Source organism: Hyperoodon ampullatus, assembly GCF_949752795.1.
Source record: "Hyperoodon ampullatus genome assembly, chromosome: 13".
Lineage (NCBI taxonomy): Eukaryota > Metazoa > Chordata > Mammalia > Artiodactyla > Ziphiidae > Hyperoodon > Hyperoodon ampullatus.
Window position 1 is genome coordinate 79,593,855 of NC_136926.1, and position 22,511 is coordinate 79,616,365.

Consider the following 22,511-nt stretch of genomic DNA (forward strand, 5'->3'; position numbering starts at 1 on the left):
TGAAGGAATCAAAGATGAAATCAAAAAATACCTAGAGACAAATGACAATGAAAACACAATGATCCAAAACTTATGCGATGCAGCAAAAGCACTTATAAGAGGGAAGTTTATAGCTATACAAGCTTACCTCAAGAAATGAGAAAAATCTCAAGTAAACAATATAACCTTACCCCTAAAGGAAGTAGAGAAAGAAGAACAAACAAAACCCAAAGTTAGCAGAAGGACAGAGATCATAAAGATCAGAGCAGAAATAAATGAAATAGAAACAAAAAAAACAATAGCAAAGATCAATAAAACTAAAATCTGGTTCTTTAAGAAGATAAACAAAATTGATAAACCATTAGCCAGATGCATCAAGAAAAAGAGGGAGAGGACTCAAATCAATAAACTTAGAAATGAAAAAGGAGAAGTTACAACAGGCACCACAGAAATACAAAGCATCTTAAGAGACTATTACAAGCAACTCTATGCCAATAAAATGGACAACCTGGAAGAAATGGACAAATTCTTAGAAAGGCATAACCTTCCAAGAGTGGACCAGGAAGAAATAGAAAATATGAACAGACCAATCACAAGTAATGAAATTGAAACTGTGATTAAAAATCTTCCAACAAACAAAAGTCCAGGACCAGATGGCTTCACAGGTGATTTCTATCAAACATTTAGAGAAGAGCTAACTCCCATCCTTCTCAAACTCTTCCAAACAATTACAGAGGAAGGAACACTCCCAAACTCATTCTATGAGGCCACCATCACCCTGATACCAAAACCAGACAAAGATACTACAAAAAAAGAAAATTACAGACCAATATCACTGATGAATATAGATGCAAAAATCCTCAACAAAATACTACCAAACAGAATCCAACAACACATTAAAAGGATCATACACCATGATCAAGTGGGATTTATCCCAGGGATGCAAGGATTGTTCAATATACGCAAATCAATCAATGTGATACACCATATTAACAAATTGAAGAATAAAAAACTTATGATCATCTCAATAGATGCAGAAAAGGCTTTTGACAAAATTCAACACCCATTTATGATAAAATGCTCTCCAGAAAGTGGGCATAGAGGGAACCTGCTTCAACATAATAAAGGCCATATATGACAAACCCACAGCAAACATCATTCTCAATGGTGAAAAACTGAAACCATTTCCTCTAAGATCAGGAAGAAGAAAAGGATGTCCACTCTCAGCACTATTATTCAACATAGTTTTGGAAGTCCTAGCTATGGCGATAAGAGAAGAAAAAGAAATAAAAGGAATACAAATTGGAAAAGAAGAAGTAAAACTGTCACTGTTTGCAGATGCCATGATACTATACATAGGGAATCCTAAAGATGCCACCAGCAAACTATTAGACCTAATCAATGAATTTGGTAAAGTTGTAGATACAAAATTAATGCACAGTAATTTCTTGCATTCCTACACACTAATGATGAAAAATCTGAAAGAGAAATTAAGGGAAAACTCCTATTTACCATTGCAACAAAAAGAATCAAATACCTAGGAATAAGCCAACTTAGGGAGAAAAAAGACCTGTATATAGAAAACTATAAGACACTGATGAAAGTAATTAAAGATGATACCAACAGATGGAGAGATATATTATTGTGAAAATGACTATACTACCCAAAGCAATCTACAGATTTAATGCTATCCCTATCAAATTACCAATGGCATATTTTACAGAACAAGAACAAAAAAATCTTAAAATTTGTATGGAGACACAAAAGACCCTGAAAAGCCAAAGCTGTCTTGAGGGAAGAAAACAGAGCTGGAGGAATCAGACTCCCTGATTTCAGACTATACTACAAACTACAATAATCAAGACAATGTGGTATTGGCACAAAAACAGAAACATAGATAAATGGAACAAGATGGAAAGCCCAGAGATAAACCCAAGCACCTATGGTCAACTAACCTATGACAAAAGAGGCAAGGATATACAATGGAGAAAAGACAGTGTCTTCAATAAGTGGTGCTGGGAAAACTGGACAGCTACATTTAAAAGAATGAAGTTAGAACACTCCCTAACACCATACACAAAATAAACACAAAATGGATTAGAGACCTAAATGTGAGTCCAGACACCATAAAACTCTTAGAGGAAAAAATAGGAAGAACATTCTTTGACATAAATCACAGCAAGATCTTTTTTGATCCACCTCCTAGAGTAATGGAAATAAAACCAAAAATAAACAAATGGGCCCTAATGAAACTTCAAAGCTTTTGCACAGCAAAGGAAACCATAAAAAAGATGAAAAGACAACCCTCAGAATGGGAGAAAATATTTGCAAATGAATCAACGGACAAAGGATTAATCTCCAAAATATATAAACAGCTCATGCAGCTCAATATTAAAAAAACAAACAACCCATTCCAAAAATGGGCAGAAGACCTAAATAGACACTTCTCCAAAGAAGACATACAGATGGCCAAGAAACACATGAAAAGCTGCTCAACATCACTAATTATTAGAGAAATGCAAATCAAAACTACAATGAGGTATCACCTCACACCAGTTAGAATGGGCTTCATCAGAACATCTACCAACAACAAATGCTGGAGAGGGTGTGGAGAAAAGGGAACCCTCTTGCACTGTTGGTGAGAATGTAAATTGATACAGCCACTATAGAGAACAGTAAGGAGGTTCCTAATAATTGAAAGTAGAACTACCATACAACCCAGCAATCCCACTACTGGGCACATACCCAGAGAAAACCATATTCAAAAAGACACATGCACCCCAATGTTCATTGCAGCACTACTTACAATAGCCAGGTCATGGAAGCAACCTAAGTGCCCAATGACGGACAAATGTATAAAGAAGATGTGGTACATATATACAATGGAATATGATTCAGCCATAAAAAGGAACGAAACTGGGTCATTTGTAGAGACATGGATGGACCCAGAGACTGTCATACAGAGTGAAGTAAGTCAGAAAGAGATAAACAAATATCGTATGTTAACGCATGTATGTGGAACCTAGAAAAATGGTACAGATGAACCAGTTTGCAGGGCAGAAATCGAGACACAAATGTAGAGAACAAACATATGGACACCAAGGGGGGAAAGCAGTGGGCGGGTGGGTGTGGTGGTGTGGTGAATTGGGAGATTGGGATTGACATGTATACACTGATGTGTATAAAATTGATGACTAATAAGAACCTGCTGTATAAAAAAAATAAAATAAAATAAAATTAAAAAAAAACAAAAATAAGAAAACACAACCTCTGTTAATATTTGGGTGTGCTCACTTATTTTTTTCATTTATTTTACATAATATTTTACTTGTAGTAAACCTATGACTCTAATGATTTTGTATTATTATTATTATTATTATTATTATTTTATTTTGTGTTATTTTTAAAGAATCATGCCATGTCTTTATGTTAATAAGCATCATTAGAAAGCATTCATCATTCATTGCCTTATTTACACCACCGAGATTAGATATTTAAATTGTTTTGACAATTTTATTTTTATAAAGAATAATATAATGAAAGCTTTAATCATGAAAGCATTTTTTAAAATTATGTATTCTTTAGTATTGTCAGAAAAACAAACAGGTTAATATACTCTTTAAAATCTAAACAATTAATTTACCAACTTGTATATACACACACATATATATATTCTACATATATACTTATATTCATTATTAAATTTACTGCTAATAAATAGGAAGTGTATCTACATATTAGAAGGCAGCATTTTATGATTAGGAATTACAGTGGAAAAGTGGGAGCATTGTCTGTCTCAGAAATTTAAAGAAGCTCTTCTTTGTGTCAGTAGCCCTTCCAAAGAGCAAAGCAGTACCCAGCACCTTAATAAATATATGGAAGTTTGTGTAAGTCCCTGGACTGTAAAGTATGGAAAATGGATGAGCAAGGGAAGGTGGTGGAAGGAAACACGTAACAGGTTTTGCTTTTATTTTTAACCAGAACTATGATGTGAGTACAAAAAAAAAAAAAAACAGAAAGAAAATATACTACCTGAATATAACAGACTAATTTAATAGAGGGTAAATATTGTTTAATTGCAACACAGAAATTTATTTCTAATTGATTGGGCTTACTTCAGTTTTACTCCTTTAGTGGTACCCTATAAATGCTTAGTTTATTTTTGAATATCATTTTAATTAAACAGTGTTTAGATGAACCACATTGTGATCAGCTTTGTTTCTGCTCTGATTTGGCATAATCAAGGGTTTCTTTTCCCTCACCTTCTTACCCCAATTAATAGAGAGTTGACTGCATCTAATTTTAGTTGATGATTGCCTCTTTCTTGCACATGTTTTCAAGTGCTTATTTCACTGCATCTTAACCAATAGTGAGGCTTCCTGTTTCACTTTGTTTAAACTGTTGCAAATTTTATAAGTACCTTAGAGAGAAATACAGATCTAGATATATCTTTGTTACATTAATATGAAATTTTATTTTCAAGCTAATCTGTGTTCCCTCATTTACTAATGCAAAGCTGGCCTTCCAGACATACCTGATAGGAGATTTCCTCTGATCTGGATCTGTGGCAGAGACGGTGCCTACAAATGATCCGTACGGGCTTCCTTCAAAGATTTCAAATATGTAATACGGGAGGAGGAAAACAGGAGGTTCATCAACATCTTCCACCTGGATCTTGATGAAAGTGGTGGAAGCTTCAGTATGGTATTTCCTGAGCTCCTCATCAACTCGGCGGTTTTTAACTTTTGCTCTAATACGATAGTGGTTCTGGTGCTCAAAGTCTACTTTCTGCAAAGAAATGCAGTGTACACAGAAAACTGGTATCAGTGACCCGAGGAATTACTTAAGAAAAAAAAAGTTTTTATTGTTAAATTAAATCTCAGTTGCTTTCCAGTTAGGTTTTACTATTTATGTTCTTGGATCCCTCTGATATCATTAAGTAGTTGCGTAGCAAATCCCTATGTGTATTTTGTTATTTATGTCTATTATAAAATGTTTTGGGTTAATAATTATATTTTTTATTTAGGATTAAAAGTATACTTTTCTGAGTATAAATATAGAGTTGAGAATTAATTTCCTGTTATTTAAGATAATTTCAAAAAGTTTCTCCTGTATATTAAAATCTTAAAAAAAACTACTCTACAATATAATTCAAAAGATCTCAGTAATAATTAACTCTCTCCTCAATTATATTTGAAATATATAGATATAAAATATAAATAACTGAGCTTTTTTCTTTATTTTTTCAGAAGTATCTTGCATAAAATTGATAAATAATTAGCTATTTGTATATTATTATTTGTTATTAATACTAAAATGTAGGTAATAATCATATATGTTAATATTCTAAAAAATGAAATATCTTAGAATTTTTTATAAAAGCACATATAATATATCTTTTCTTTTGCTCCCTAAACTAAATCACAGGGTCTTATTTTAATTACTTAACAAAGCAAAAACTAACTGGTTACACAAAATATATATGTATTTCTGATTTGATTTTGCATTATTATGCAAAACAATTTTAATGCATCTACCTTTATTAATATAATTATTCCTTCTTGGGTCTCATTATTAGTAATGACATCGAACGTTTTTGAATCATCTTCTATGCTGTAATCCATTTCTGCATTCTCTCCTATGTCATTATCATATGCCATGATTTTTCCAATTGACATCCCAACAGGTGCAGATTCAGAGACAGTCAAGCGGTATAAACCTTTAAAAACAAAATTCAGGATATTTTGCACAGATAATTAAAGTAAAAATCTCCCAAATATAGCACGCTCCCTTTATTATGGGCTGTCGGAAAAACCATACCCACCCTTTTCACCAATAACTTGTTCTAAATACCTGTCTCTGTTGCTCTCTTTCTCCCTTTATTTTTTTGCAATCTGAACATTTCCCTCAAATTTTTTGAGTATCTATTATTTTCTCTTAAATATATCTTAGGACGTCCTTTCACCAGTACATATAGTTTCCAAATTTCTATTCATATGCATACCTTCTCAATATCCATAGGTTTATTTTTATTGTATCCTTCCACCATGCCAAATTAAATTTAATAAAAAGTTTTTCAATTTCACTCAAGCATTCTCTGATACCTAAAATAACCAATAAATATGGAGTTGGCCAAAAGGTTCATTTGGGTTTTTCCATGAGATGTTACAAAAAAACCTGAATGAACTTTTTGGCCAACCCAATATAAGTATGAATTAAAGATGGTAGAGTCCAAAAACAAATAGTTGAGTTCTAAGGGTAACAGTTTGACTTTGAGAATCTGAACCTGGATTGCATTAACTCCATTCCATTAGTGGAAATGGAAAAGAAAGATACGGAATATTATGCAACCATAAAGAAGAATGAAATAATGCCATTTGCAGCAACATGGATGAACCTAGAGATTACCATACTAACTGAAGTATCTCAGAAAGAGAAAGACATATACCATAAGATATCACTTATATGTGGAATTTAAAATGTGACACAAATGAACTTATCTATGAAACAGAAACAGACTCAGAGACACAGAGAACAGACTTGTGGTTGTCAGGAGGATGGGGGTGGGGGAGGGATGGATTGGAAGTGTGAGGCTAGCTGATGCAAACTATTATATATAGAATGGGTAAACAACAATGTCTTACTGAATAGTACAGGGAACTATATTCAATATCCTCTGATAAACCATAAAGGAAAAGAATATCAAAAAGAATTATATATATGTATAACTCAATCACTTTTCTGTACAGTAGAAATTAACACAACATTGTAAATCGACTATATCTGAATAAAATAAATTTTAAAAAAAAGAAAAAGAGAGAGAAAGATGAAGTCAGATGACCCCATTGTTTTCGTCACAAGAAAATAATGGCAGTTATATTTGAAATACATAGATATAAATATAAATAAGTTTTTTCTCTTTACTTTTCAGAAGTAACTTGCATAAAACTTACAAAGAACTAGTCATCCATATATCATTTGTAATCTATGCTAAAATGTACAAAATAATCACATGTGTTAATATCCTAAAGAATAAATCTTTTTAGAATTAAAAAAAGGAGCATGTTCAGTATAAATTTTCTTTAAAGGGATTCTTGACTTCCTTAGTAGCATATAGCAAGTCATTCCACAGACTGCTTTGTGAGATTTTCCTTTTTTTAGGTGGGAGAAATGTTACTTTAAAGTTGGTAACATTTTGCTGTTTTCAGGAAGTAACAGTTTAACTGTGCTACTGTGCCTCTTTCATTGTAGGAAAATTAAAAGAAACTTTTATTTGATTGTACAAATTAAAAATTGCCAACAAGTTAATCTGGAGGAAAGAGTGACACTACCCTAAATCTGAAAGCAGATGCTTTAAGCACTTTGCTAAATCAAGACTTAGTTTGTGCTATTTCCCATACTTTCAAAAATTATTTATTAGAATCCTTTTTACTTACTGTCTTTAAATATAGGCTTATTGTCATTAACATCAGAAAGTTTGATTAATACACTTGTGTATTAATTAAATTAATTAATAATTAATTAACTTATAATAATTAATTAATAAATAAAACAAATAATAATAAAATAGTAATTTTAATTTATTTTAAATTTATTTAAATTTAAAATAAAATTTAAAATAAAATTTAAATTTATTTATTTAAAATTTAATTTATTATAAATTAATTTATTTTAATAATTAAAAATTAATAATAAAATAAAAATAATAATAAAATAAAATTAGAATCCTTTTTACTTACTGTCTTTAAATATAGGCTTATTGTCATTAACATCAGAAAGTTTGATTAATACACTTGTTGTTCCAGACAGTGCTCCAGGCAGACCAATCATGTCTTTGGCTTGAATAATCACCCAATACTCATCTTGCAGTTCTCTATCCATTTTAGAAGATATTCTTATGACCCCTTTAAAGACATAATAAACTATAATTATTATTTCATTATTAACCATGACATCTTCCTAGCTAATTTCTTAAGAATTCAAACATAAAAGCATTTTTTGACACATTTTGAACCACTACAATGTGCCAGATGCTGCCCTGGAGAAAAAAATACAAAAATAATAAGTCAATCACCACCTCTGCCTAAAGTTTAGAGTGGTCATCACAATACTAATAGTAGTGGAATCTTAATAAAGTACTATGTTAAGATAAACCACAGGGAGAGAAGAAGAATGTCTTATTTTTACCTCAACTTATTTTCTGCTTTCTTCTCTAACATAATATCAGGGCTCTACAATTAACTTTTCCCCTAAACTTAGAAGAAGTTAGTTTATTATGGATACATGTAAAACTATAATAACAAATTTATGCAAAAATATTGTGCACCTGTGATGTTAAATCTATTTTGAGTCATAATATATGAGGAAGAGCTGATTTTTGACTCACAGTTATTCATAACCCAACAACAGAGATATTCATATCCATATTGGACCACGGAAATGTTGTAATAAGTGTCCACTTTCTATAAAATTATTTAGTAAAAAGTTAATCATCACTGAAAAAAGCCTAGGAAAAATTTAAGGTGGTGAATAGAAGGGCTGTAATCCTAAAGATTTGGGGAACACATAATACAAATATAAGAAAGAGAATGGCTAATCTTCAAATATGTCTGGGGAAAAAGTGTTAATTTAAAAAGTGTGATACCTGTAAAAAATAAAAGAAGGACAAATTGGACCACATTATGATGAGATTTTAATTGTGGACTGAAGTGTTTCACAATTATACTCTGTTATATGAATCAGTATGGAAACCATGGAATATATGAAACAGATGCTCCTAATATCTCCCTGTGTGTGACTCAACAGGGAATTGTGTTTCCTATTAGCAAAGGAGAATAGTATTAGAGTTTTGGAACTATATATCCAAAGGTGTAGAGACTAGTCAGCGAGTGAGACGAACACAGAGGCCTTCACTTCCCATGTATGGAGGCTTCAATTAACTTTGCTGACTTTATTTTCAACATGTCTTCTTACCTTCAGAATGGATAAAGGATATATATTCCTAGATCCTCTTACACACTCAAAAACTTACTACTTCTGTGCTTTGGCTTCCAATTGTCTTGCTGCCGGCTCTACTGCTCCTCCATTAATGCAATTAATTGCTTTAGCTAATCTGCTCAATATGTTTAAGAAGTCAGCGAGGGCTGGAGGAAAAGTGCTCAAAATCGTTGTGAAGATCCAGTGTCACCCAGCACACATGTACTACACAGATAGCCCATTTTCTATTCTCCTCCTCGGTGCTTTTTCACACTGGTGTCTAGTTAGTCTAAGAGCTTAAACACTCTCCTTTCTCAGGAATTTCCTATACATTCTTCCCATAACCTAGAATGCTTTCCATGCTCTCCTACCTTGGTCACGTGCTCAGCTCAGCATTCTGGTTTCAGTGTATTCTGCCTTGGTCACAGAATATGAAGGAGTTCTTACTTTCTTCTATTGAACCTTGCTTATTTACTTCATAATATTCACAAACTCAATGCATGTATTTATTAATACACAAATGTTTAATATTTATTTGTAAGTTCCAAGAGAAAAGAGTCCCTGTTGCTTTCCTTTTATTATTATTATTTTTTATTTTTTATTTTATTTTATTTTTTACGGTATGCGGGCCTCTCACTGTTGTGGCCTCTCCCGTTGCGGAGCACAGGCCCCGGACGCGCAGGCTCAGCGGCCATGGCTCACGGGCTCAGCTGCTCCGCAGCATGTGAGATCTTCCTGGACCGGGGCACGAACCCGTGTCCCCTGCATCGGCAGGCGGACTCTCAACCACTGCGCCACCAGGGAAGCCCTATTATTATTTTTTTAACGTTGCAATGGTGTCCTGCTGTAAACCTAGTATACTGTACAATGCCTGTTGCATGTTCAACCCTTCTCAACCAAAATTGTGTAAGGAAATGTCTTAAGGCATCCATTGCATGTATTAAAATAACTGTAACCTGTACATTCAGAATAATAGAAACTAGGTATTATCCTGGGGAGAATTTGGAATATAGTCACTCAAATCATATTTTTCAGAATCTGATTCTCAAAAGAAACTTGATTGATAAAGGCTGACCTATTTAATACTTGCTAAATGAATGAATCAATAACAAATGCTTAAAGACCCAACACATGTTTAATTTTTTAAAGCTTTTCATGTCATAAAGATGGAAATAATATTTGTCTCATTAACAATCACAGATTTTTATTGCTTTTGGAACTTGCCACATTCTTGGTTGGTTAGCCAAGTTTTTTTTTTTCTCTCATCTTTAGAGTCTATAAGCTCATTTATATGGGTTTAATCTTTGTAGTGACCAAAGCAATCAATATTTGTTAAATGAATCAATGTCACATAATTCTTAACTGTTTAATAGATGTAAATAAATAAGAGCAATTTTAAAATTTATTTTATAAAGTATTCAATTGATTAACAGAAATTGGAGGACAGAAAAAGCAAATGTTGTATTCACGTGAATCAAAAAGACATAAAATTCAGAACTATTTTTTTTTAAGTTCCTACACCCAGCCATAAACTCAGCTTAATCTCATTCTGGCTGGGTGTACAGGTGTAACTCTGTGATTTTAATTTGCATTTCCATGATGACTAATGAGGTTGAGCAATTTTAATATGCTTGCAGACTTTTTGTTTGTCAATTTTTTGTAAATTGCTTGTAAATGTCTTTTCCCTTATATTTAAATTAGGTTGTCTGTAGTTCTGTAATTAATTTGTAATAAACCTTAAGTATGTTTTATATCCCATACACAAATCATTTGTGGTATGGGTGTGAAAAGTCCAATCTCCCAACCTTAGAAAAACCAGCTAAAAGATTAAAAATAATTAAATGCTTAACATTACAACCCATTTATTTATTGAAACATCAGGTCTACTTTACAACATGTTTGTAGGCAGAGAACTTTTGCTCTGACTTTGCCTTAGAATCATGTTGAATTGCACTTCGTTTCTTCCAGGAATACCTGTTGTTGGTTCAATGGAGAAATATGGTTGGCCTTGTCGTAAGCTGTACAGGAGACGAGCGTTATTTCCACTTGAAGGATCATCAGCATCACTTGCTGTCACCTGGATGACAAATGTTCCTAAAGAGAAAATACATAGTTACAAGAAATTAAGCCTATGGTCTTTTTGAAAAACGGATTCCAGTTCTGTAAAGTATTCTTTCTTTAGCAAGCAAGATGATGATATGCAATAAAAGACTAGTCCTCCCTGTTCTGAATTATAAAACAAGTATCTTTCTGTGTAGACAAGAAAATATAACCTTATACAAAATAACCCTAATTTCCACATACCATGTAGAGTTTTAAATATGTGAATCCATGATCTAATGAAATATAACTATTAAACAACCCATTACAATACATAATTAAGGATCATTTAAAGATGTGTTATTAGCAGAGGAATCAAAGGGAAATTAAAAACAGTTTTCTTCAAAAAACTATGTTGTGGGCTTCCCTGGTGGCGCAGTGGTTGAGAGTCCGCCTGCCGATGCAGGGGACACGGGTTCGTGCTCCGGTCTGGGAAGATCCCACATGCCGCGGAGCGGCTGGGCCCGTGAGCCATGGCCGTTGAGCCTGCGCGTCCGGAGCCTGTGCTCCGCAACGGGAGAGGCCACAATAGTGAGAGGCCCACGTACCGCAAAAAAAAAAAAAAAAAAACTATGTTGTGACCTGTACCTCAAAAAATTACAGAATATTAGTAAAATATTAATAAAGATTATTGAAATGATCTCAACACAGTGTCAAGCTGAAGATGAGCATAATTATTTGGCTTGCTACATCCCCTTCTGTAAAATGCCTACTTTCTTTAAAGAAATTTTTAAAGTGCAAAACAAAATCTACCAGATTGATAAGGTAAGTACTCTTATTAAAATTCAGTAACAATCAATAAAACTCATGGGAAATAAGTATTTGTATGTTTAAAATTAATGGTCAAATTAAAAATATTTCTTTAATGAGCTTTTAAATTATTTTTATGTAAACATGGAATCTAGCATTATGGGTCTTGTTGGAAATCCACATCTTTGAGACACTATGTTCTATGTCAATAAGAATGGCAACACAAATGGCACTAAATCAAATAAGCTTGTGATTTTATGTGAAATTAGCATTATGAAGTTTTTCATTACAATCTAATTTTATAAACTGACACATTCTAATATGAAGCCATTCTATGCTTCAGTAATAAAAATGTTGAAACTTTTACTGTGGTCCTCAATTGCATGTATTGATAGTATTTGCTGTTTTGTTTTAGAATTGTTATGTTAGTTATTTAACACTTGTTTTGTACTGTCCTCCACTCAACATGTAGACACTCATTAGTTTCAGGTGTTTTAAATACATTCCTGCCATTTGAGACAACATGGATGGACCTTGAGGGCATTATGCTAAGTCAAAGGCAGAGTATGCAATGAATTATATGAGGAGTCTAAAAAAAAAAAAAAAAAAGGCGGAACTTACAGAGACAGTGGATTGCTGGTTACCAGGGTCTGGGTTGTAGGGGAATTGGGATGTTTGTCAAAGGATGTTTGTAATATATTCATATTACAGTTAGAATATGAATAAGTTCTGGGGAGATTATGTACCTTATAGTGATTATAGTCAGCAATACTGTATTATAAACTTTAAAGTTGCTAAGAGACTAGATCTGAAATGTTTTCACCACAGAAATGATAATCATGTGACATGATGGAAATGATAGGTAAGGCTATAGTGGTAACCACATTGCAATATATAAATGTATGAAATCAGCACATTGTACGCCTTACACTTACACAATATTATATGTCAATTATATCACAATAATACAAATACTAAATAAATGAATAGATAGATACATCCCTGTAGGAATCGTAAAGAATTATTCCAACAAAAGGCTTCTTAGAGACCATTTCTATCAGTTTGTAATAGGCAAGTCTTGTTCTTTTAACTACGCTTCTTTGCACTCATCCATTTCCTTCCCCTACATTTCCTCATGATGTCTCCATTTCATTTATTTCTATCAGGGTTTCCTGTCTCTAGTTTGCAGAACTAGACCACCTGTATTTGGCTTCAGAAACAATAGTCAAAATCATTGTACTCTTAGTTGTTGACCAAGAGAAATTCTTAATTAAGACTTTAGATTTCTTATCTTAGTACCGTACAAATGAGAATCAGGAAGACTAAGAAAATGCACTGACTCATAGACCACCCATACTTCATTTCTAGAGACAAGAGCTATGGAGTTAGGTTGTTATTCCCAGTTCAGTTTATTTTAAAGCCCATTTTAATCGACGCTTCATTTACTTCTAACCAAAACATACCTCTTCAATGTCCTAATACGTCATGACCTTTTTCTCTACTAAATGGAAAACTTAATGTAATATATTAATGTCACAAAAAATAATTTCTTTGCGTGTGGGGTAAATCAAAAAAAGTCAAACTCAGAAAATTTAGTGGATAAAAATATGATATAAATATTCAGAATAACTCTCTCACATGAATTTGTTAGGGAGTTCAATTTCTAGGAAAATAATTATTGTTCTCCCTTATAAGACTCACTGCACTTTTAAATTAAAAGTAGCAATCCTGGGCTTCCCTGGTGGCGCAGTGGTTGAGAGTCCGCCTGCCGATGCAGGGGAAACGGGTTCGTGCCCCGGTCCGGGAGGATCCCACATGCCGTGGAGCCTGTGAGTCCGGAGCCTGTGCTCCACAACGGGAGAGGTCACAGCAGTGAGAGGCCCGCGTACTACAAAAAAAAAAAAAAAAAAAAAGTAGCAATCCTACAGAACTGGCATAATTCTACAATGTTTCAATGTTTCAAACAGTGCTTGATGATGAACAATTGATGACTAACCAGTGATTCACTTTTTATGTTTGTGAGTGAGTGAGTGTGTGTGTGCATGCGTGTATGTGTGTGAAATCATGTGTCTGTGAATCTTACTATAAACTTACCACGGAAAAAAGAAATGTAAAATAAATTAAGATGATACAAATATGCAGCAGAATTTCCAAAAATTCATTGCATAAAGTCTTGCTTTATTCTTACTCATAATTTGTAAATGTCGTCTATAAAATTCAGAAGGACTTTAGCAATGTTCAATTCCTACATCACTCTGATGATCTGATTTTATTTTCTTCAGTTGTTTCAGTCTTCCCTTTTTTCCTGTTTCAGTTTTATTGACATTACAATTCATTAAATACAGATTAAGCAACTTTAAACCCTCTAAATATTTTCTAAATTGTTTTTCTAAAAAAGTAAATAGAGAGAAGTAAGCCTGTATACTTTCCTAATCAGTAATTTAAATACTGTAGAAATCTTCAAAAAATAGTCAAATGTAAATAAATAGTAATAATAAATAAACATCAAAGCAATTAAGAAATACAAAAATATTTGATAATATTTTGTATATTTATGTTTTCCATTAGGACTTGTCATGTGTAAGAGGAATTGTGCATTCACTTGCAGTTAGGTATGCTATACTATAGTGCATACAAAGTTGACAAAATCACTATGTGGCCAATAATGTGTCTTTCATGGAAATAATCAATAATTGTTTCACAGTCCCCTCTTCCTTGTGTTACCAGTTAAATATAGGCAACAGACACTTAGTTGTTGAGTATCATCTTTAATGTGCATTACTGACTCGATCAATGTATGAAGCATGGTACATGTCACATATATAATCTAACCTGTTTAGTCTCTCTTTATTCATTTCACTGTGCTCTCACTACAAGTGACAAAGTTGGGTTTATTACATTAATGGATCAAAAATTAAATTCTCTCTAAATTATATTAGAAATAAATGTATTTCTAAAGAATAAATGGTCTATATGTACATTAATGAAAGATATGCAGACTATTTTAACCTGAAATATATCATCAGAAGGATATTCTTCATATGTATTCACATTATTTAATAGGTTTCTTAGCTTAACTGTGTTTTATCATATAGTGTACTGGGTTATAACTAGCCCTCTTTCAGATTTAACCATGTCTTAAAACAACTTTATTCACTGTCCACATGACTCACACACTTTATCTCACACACCATGGAAGAAGCTGCAAGTAAAAAAAGTAGATGTCTACCAAATTAACTCTGGCTTGTTGTAATGCAGGTACTAATACAATTTTTTAAAAATTAAAAAACAGGGACAAATGCTTCTAGGACAAGATGCCAGAAAAAAAAATAGGGTTTAGTAGGGCTGTCATAGGTAGAACTGGAAATCTGATCGCCCTACTTTAGAACACTGGTGACAATGCAAAATGATCACAATGATTATGTGTAAAGGGAACGGCCAATAACCCAGAACGAATATGTATATACTGAATCCTCTCACTCTTAACTCCTATTATTCCACCTTAAGACACCATCCTGTAATTAGAGTTGAATAACTGATGGCAACTCTTAAAATTTTAAATTTTAAACTAGATTCATGAAATTGAATTAGCAAGGAATGTAGACGAGAGAGTGGGAAAAGCCTTCTCTTGGTGACTGAAGGATCCAAAGGTCATTGTGAGTCTCTGAGTTGAGTCAGCATAGCTAGATCACAGATGACCAAACTATTTGGAAATGCAAAGAGCCAATGACTGGACTCTTGCAGTCTGAAGATCTCTTAAATCAGTTGGTATCTACACTGTTAAGTGAACAAAAGTTTAGTTCTAAAAAATTATTGTCTCAGAATCAGATTTTAATAAAAGTAATTTCTCAGTTTACTTGTTCCTATAATAAACTTACAACATAATATGTTGTAATATATCAATTCTGCATTTTATCCATTACATTGATAGTTGATATTGTTTGTCTATATTACCCTTGAGAGATTTTCTTCAAACATGCAAAATTTAAATCAGTTGTGTCTTTCTAGATGGATTTCTAGAATCTTAAAGCTAGTTTTTGCAAAGGACTTTATAAAAATAAATTTAAGATGATATTTGACTATGCCCACTTTATCAGACATATCATATTGCAAAAACATTTTACATAGGTGATGCAGCATGTAAACTTGTACCAAATTCTTGAGAAAAAAAATCACGTTGATTTTATTCAACCTAAAAGCAGCTTCCACACAGTTGGAGGATCTCTTCTTGTGCAACATCTCTCCTCGTGTCTTTCTTTTCTTACATGACTGACCAATCTCATTGATTCTAATTCAGCAGTCAATTAAGTTCTTACAGTTCGGTCACCCTGTACGTTTGCCTTTTCTCTACCTAAATTCTCTACCAAGGGGATCTCATCCTTTGTCATGCCCTCCACGCCAGCAATATGCCAATAACTCCAATATTGATATATACAATTCTCCTCACCCTGCAATGGAAATTTTTTTTCCCAGAACATGGCATGGCTGGCCTCTTTGTATCATTTCCTTCAAATGCCACCTCCTAAATGTCCCCGTTTCCTCCAGTCAATTAATCACCATCATACTTTACCCATACTTAACACTTTAATAAAATACAATGTCAAATATTACCTGGCTTATTTAAGATAATTATTTACTGTTCATGTGCTATAACTAAAATATAAGTTCCATAGTAGCCGTTACTTCATATATTTCCTTTACAACTGAATCCCCAGTCTTACAAAAAGTTCCTAGAACATGTGAGGACCATAACATATGCTAGTTGAAGAAGAAGGAGGAAGGGGAGGAGAGAAAGGAGGAGGAGGAGAAGAATGGAAAGGGGAAAAAGAAATATCACTGCCAGACTTCCCTGTGGCTCAGTGGTTGAGAATCCGCCTGCCAATGCAGGGGACACGGGTTCAAGCTCTGGTCCGGGAAGATCCCACATGCCGCAGAGCAACTAAGCCCACGTGCCACAACTACTGAGCCTGTTCTCTAGAGCCCACGAGCCACAACTACTGAGGCTGCGTGCCACAACTACTGAAGCCCGTGCACCTAGAGCCCAAGCTCTGCAACAAGAAAAGCCACTGCAATGAGAAACCTTCGCACCCCAGTGAAGAATGGTCCCCGCTTGCCACAGCTAGAGAAAGCCTGTGCACAGCAAAGAAGACCCAGTGCAGCCAAAAATAAATAAATAAATAAATAAATAAATTTATTTAAAAAAAGAAGAAATATATCACTGCCTAGTTATCACATAGGACAATATTAATGTGTCAATTATATCTAAGGACAGTTGGTCTTGATACATGCTACACAGCTAAATTTGTTTAGGCTGTTGTTAAAACACTATGTTCTGAATATATGTAGAAGTAGGTCTTTAAATTGTTACCTGGAATGTTTAAAAAAATGAAGAATCAGGAAAATATGTAATGGAATATACATTTTTAGACTTCCTAGCTAATGAATCAAATGTTTAGGTAAGGCAGTTTTAAAGCACATTAGCATAATTTAAAAATGACAATTATTAAATTACATTGAAGTTTATCATACTTAAGTAAATTTTGTGAATTAAATTTTACTATCTGTTGTATTATTAAACTTTTCTCACAAAGAATGTGTGGACAAATTTTGTGTAACCATACCATGATTTTCTCCCTATTGGAAAGACATGTCTGATTTCCAAGGCAGTCAATTATTACATCTAATGGAAAGCATTCTCTTCTACAAGTATTATATTTAAAATATTTATTAAAGTGGCATTGGGTTTGAAAAAGAACTTAAAAATGGATATGGCTAAACAGAGGTCTTCAACCATTTTGTTTTGTTTTTAGTTTTCAAGTTCTGTTGTTTGGATGCATCTAGGATTCTAGTCTTATAAATTGGTTTCTCCTATTTTTATGTGTGACTCTTTCAGGATGATCTTATGTATTTTTTGAGATACAAAAGAATAGTTTGTTTTGGAAAGTAAATTCTTTTATGGAAGAAACCAATAAGTGAACAAGCTAAAGAATTTTATGTATACTCAAATAAACGTTTCTTTCTATTGAAGACTGAAGTTATATTTTAATAAGACAAATTACTTATTAATATATAGTATGACTATTTACAAGATTTTAATCATAAGTCTAATGTTTTCAAATATTTTACTTAACACATTTGCAGAAGGAAGTACCCGTGTAGAACGGTAAATAATTCACTTCCAAAACATATGCTTGAAATTTTAAATCTGTTTTCATTGTTAATAGGTACATCTTTGATGTAAATTAATATGCAATACCTTCTGGAGACATCTCTGGTACAATGGCCTCATAAGGTTCATCTAGGAATTTTGGTTCATTGTCATTGATATCCGACACTCTGATGACAAACTCAGACTCAGGTTCCATAGCCCTTCCAGTAGTGGTGTCTATTACCTGGGCTCTTAGAGTGTAGAGGGACCGTTCCTCTCTATCAAGCTTCTGTACAGCATATATGTCACCTGTTCTTTCATCAATGACAAAAATACTTCCAGCTCCAGCTCCCAAAAGCTTGTACTGGAAAGAGTTGTTTCCATTGTCTAAATCAGATCTTAGCTGCAAGTGCAAAGAGAGATAATTTACTTTCCAAACATGTTAAGACAAATTTTAATCATTGCAATCTTAATTTCTGTTAATTATTCCCTAAGAATTCCATATAATTCCCATATTATATTAAGTGAGGTAAAATGTTAAGTTTAAGATTAACATCTATTACCATGCAGAGAAGTCTTTGAATTTTCAACGAAAAGCACTATACAAATTTCATTACTCTAAACAAATTATTCTAATTAGAAACTATAATGATTGAAAAACAAAGCCCCTTTTATACATTATGCACAAAAAAGTTGGTTCATGTTTACTCTATATGATTACATTTTTAGTCACTAAAACCATACTCTCAAATATTTATATTAGATCGGGGCCTAGAGACAGAGAGATAATGATCTAAAATAAAGTTAAACTGTGATGTTCTATCTCTAGGCTAAAAACACATAGAAAACATGGAAATATTAGTAAGAAAATTAGGGAGCATGTTGAGAAGATGATAATAATCTCAATCATCCATAAAATCTACAAATTGCTTTATATTAGTTTTCTCAATTAATCCTCATGCATTCATTGTAAAATACACATTGATATAATAAATTCTTTCAATAGAGAAGGAAAGTGAGACTGAAAATTTTAAAAACTTTCACAGCGTCACATGGTTTTGGGGTAGAATTATGATTTACACCAAAAGGCCTGTTTGATCTCAGATCCTCCCCTGCAAACCGGTAGCTAATATGATCTTTTAGTCCTTGAGTTTTAGCCAAATTAGCTCTAACTCTTCCTTTCCAACATAGGTCACTCATTTCTCAAATGTACTTCTTTTGTCCTCACTATTTTATTTATTTAAGAGCAAAGTAAATTTGTCATTATTCATAGTGTGAATGGGATTTTGAATTTTATATATAAAAAAGATGTTATGATATAGGTAACATTGTATGATTTTTCATATCTAACATATTTTTACATAAAGAAAGGAAGGATTAGAGAATAATCTCTTAATTATTGTGAATCCATGGTTCTCTTGATTCACCATTTATGAATATACCCATCTTCAAAGTAAGAGCTTCTCTGAAAAATTACAAAGTTAGCCAAAAAATACAACCTTAATTTCATAATTTTTCTGATAGCTCGAAGTACAATATATTATTCTGGACTAATTAATAATGTTTTCTATGTGATTGTGGAGAATATCTAAAACAACAAATTTTAATAATTTTAATAGTGTGTGAACATCACTGCTCTACAACGAAAGAACCAAATTGGAGACAATAAAAAGATAATAAGAGTTACAGCCTTTAAAATTTGAAAGTCCTTCATTACTCGTAAAAGTGAAATCCCCATGACCCAGTGATAAGAAATTGTGGAAAACAAATGTATTCTCCAATAAGTATACCAAATGAAAGCAATGCTTAGTCCCTGGTTTCCAAATATTATTTCAATATAGTTTGAAAATTTGAATGTTAGAATGAAGACAAGTCAAATTCAGTCATGAATAAATGTATTTCAAGTATATTCATGTTAATTTTCATAGATCAGTGAGCTTCATCTCTTTAAGGACCCATATTTAATTTTTAAAAAATTGAACATCTTCCTCTTGTTGTCACAAAATGCATTTTAAACACTTTTCAATTTCGTGGATTCTAGTGTTATAAAATTTTCTGTATTTCCATTCAAAAATATTTTTCAATTACATTGTTACTATCAATTTGGCAAATCAATATGACTAAATTTTTACCTAATTGTGTGTTCCAAATTTAATCTGTTTTAACAAACAGATCAAAAAGTAAGTTATTTTGGACACATCATCTACATTTTATTTTTACCAGCTCTGTTATTACAAGCATGTAAGTATTCATTATTACTCTCTTTTAAACCAGTTACCTGTGTATGGTTTAAGCTTAATGAGGTTGTTTAGAGGAAAAGATATCTGTTAGAATATTTTCATAAATATTTTTACTAAATGAAAAAGAAGCAAAACCAACCGCTATATGAAAGGAGGAAATGGGAGATATGTGTGGGGAGCAGAAAAACAAAAAACAGAAAATGTGAGTTATTCAGTGACTAGTCCCTGTTCTGACTGCACTGATGCACTTCCCTGTAGAGCCTTACCGCTAACATTCGCCTGTCAATAGTAGCATGTCTCCTTATTCAGTGTTGGGAGAGCCCATGGGGATCTGTGGAGTCCTCTGTAAATATGGCTAGAGACTCAGGTAACTAGCAGACACTTAACAACGGACCTCACACTGTTCTGCCTGTGCTTTACCTGGAGTCATCTTAGAAAATAAAAAGGGATGGGAAATATTACTTATAGCAGGCAGGCATGCGTGCGGGTGGGCGCATACGTACACGTGTGCGCGCACACACACACACACACGATTGAAATCTGTTTGCCTAAAACCCTAATCTAGGCCTTTGGTTGAATGTACTCATATATTTGGCTGATGGGACAGATGAACTCATATGGAATCCAGACAACACACTAACACTGCAGCTCCCCTAAAAGGGCTAGAAAAAGAGAGTTAATAAATTTTGAGTGTTTCACGCTTTGGGCCCAATTAAATTTTAGTGTCAGTTAATTAGTGGTTAAACTTATTTCAGTTCATTCATCCAGAGAAAGAGCCTTACAGAGAAGGACATGATATTATAACTATCTCTGTTTGAAGAAAATCAAATAATAAAACCCAAAAACATAAATAGGAAATGTTTTGTCTCATAAAGGAAATTTTCTTAAAATGTATTCTTATAAGAAAATGAAATAATTATTTGTTTTACTTCAACTTCACTAATCAAATGAAGTGTGTAGGCTCTTGAAGCTACATAAATGTAAAAGGATTTGGTATTAATCTGCTTCATTAAAAATTAATGAGGGGTAAATCAACACCTACTTAGCATAATGGAAAATCAGGCTAAATACCGTTGGTAAACATTACTGTTCTCTGTGTGGTGGCTTTGATCCATAACCAAAAATAACACCATCACATTTCCAGATGTTGATAAATGCTGTAATTTGTATGAGGTTAAAGTGAAATTTAAAAATCAGAGCTTTCCCTCTTTTTCAAGTTTTTGCGACTTTTAGGTGCTTGCAAATATAACAATCAATTATGCTGGTGTTTGAAGCTTTCTAATGGTTCCACTAAGAAAAACGGAGAATTCATCAAATACCAAAGCCTCCTCTACTCTTTCGATCAGATTTACAAGGTTATTTCCTGTAGCACTTTCAGAAAATCAGTACCTGGCCAATGTGATGTCTAGTCTTATTCATTTCTTCTGGTACAAAAAACTGGTTCCACATCCAGCCCCGCCTCACTCTCAAATGAGATCCCTCTGGGTGCTTAACTTGCTCTGTTTTAGAGTTTTCTGTTGCTATAAGGCAAGGCAATAGGAGAGGAATTCCCAACATAAAAGGCAGCAATAAGCAGCAATTCATTCTGATCTTTATTCCACTGGTACTCTTCAGAGGAACAGTATGTTGCAAACAAAAATCTTATGTTCCCTTGTGATATTTTTAACTCTTAGGTATCTTTCATATTCCTAGAGAACAAAAAACAAAACAAAATTCTCAACATTTAAAAAATAACATTTTCTCGCATAATTGTTAAAGACAGGATACAACTTTTGTATCTGTAAAAATGGAACAGAAATATACACTCATCTTCCAGTTCAGCTACTTAATTATGTTTTGTAACTCAGCAATAATTTGAATGGTACAATTACAAATTTCTGCTCAGTCATTGTAGTCATAAATTTGCCTGAAGGTTGAAAAGTTGCTCTAGCAATCTCCTTGATTGATAACTGACACTGAGATATTTAAAAAAATTTAACCTGCTTACTTCTTCCTTTCTATCTCAGTAAAATTCAAACTATCCAATTAAATCAACCACCAAGCCAGGGGAAAATGTGACATTTTTCCTCTTTTTCAATAGATACGTTTTTTCATCCAGTTTCCCACATTATGGTATTTTACATAGCTAATTAAATAGACAAAATGACAATTCAACTTAAAACCTGGGGGATTTAAACATTTACACTGATTTATACTGATGTTATAAAACATCATGTGAATAGAAATCCTGTTAAGATATTTTTATATTGCAAAAGATATGAAAGAAATGTTTTTCAGCTTAACAAAGAAATAAAACCATTTTTAAAAAATAAATGAAA

At 32.8% G+C, this 22,511-nt stretch overlaps 1 protein-coding gene across 1 annotated transcript in view; it reads right to left on the bottom strand.

Annotated features, from left to right (window-relative positions):
* Positions 1 to 22,511, bottom strand: part of CDH19 (cadherin 19) — a gene marked incomplete at its 3' end in the record, with an annotated part of 59,590 nt that overhangs the window by 32,922 nt on the left and 4,157 nt on the right. Inside the window, exons 2-7 of the mRNA XM_079718276.1 lie at positions 21,583 to 21,881; positions 18,062 to 18,356; positions 10,930 to 11,049; positions 7,719 to 7,883; positions 5,517 to 5,698; positions 4,514 to 4,767 (exon numbers count right to left, since the gene is read on the bottom strand). Coding sequence (XP_079574402.1) covers positions 4,514 to 4,767; positions 5,517 to 5,698; positions 7,719 to 7,883; positions 10,930 to 11,049; positions 18,062 to 18,356; positions 21,583 to 21,777 — 1,211 coding nt within the window. The 5' untranslated portion in view covers positions 21,778 to 21,881. The remainder of the gene's footprint in view (positions 1 to 4,513; positions 4,768 to 5,516; positions 5,699 to 7,718; positions 7,884 to 10,929; positions 11,050 to 18,061; positions 18,357 to 21,582; positions 21,882 to 22,511) is intronic.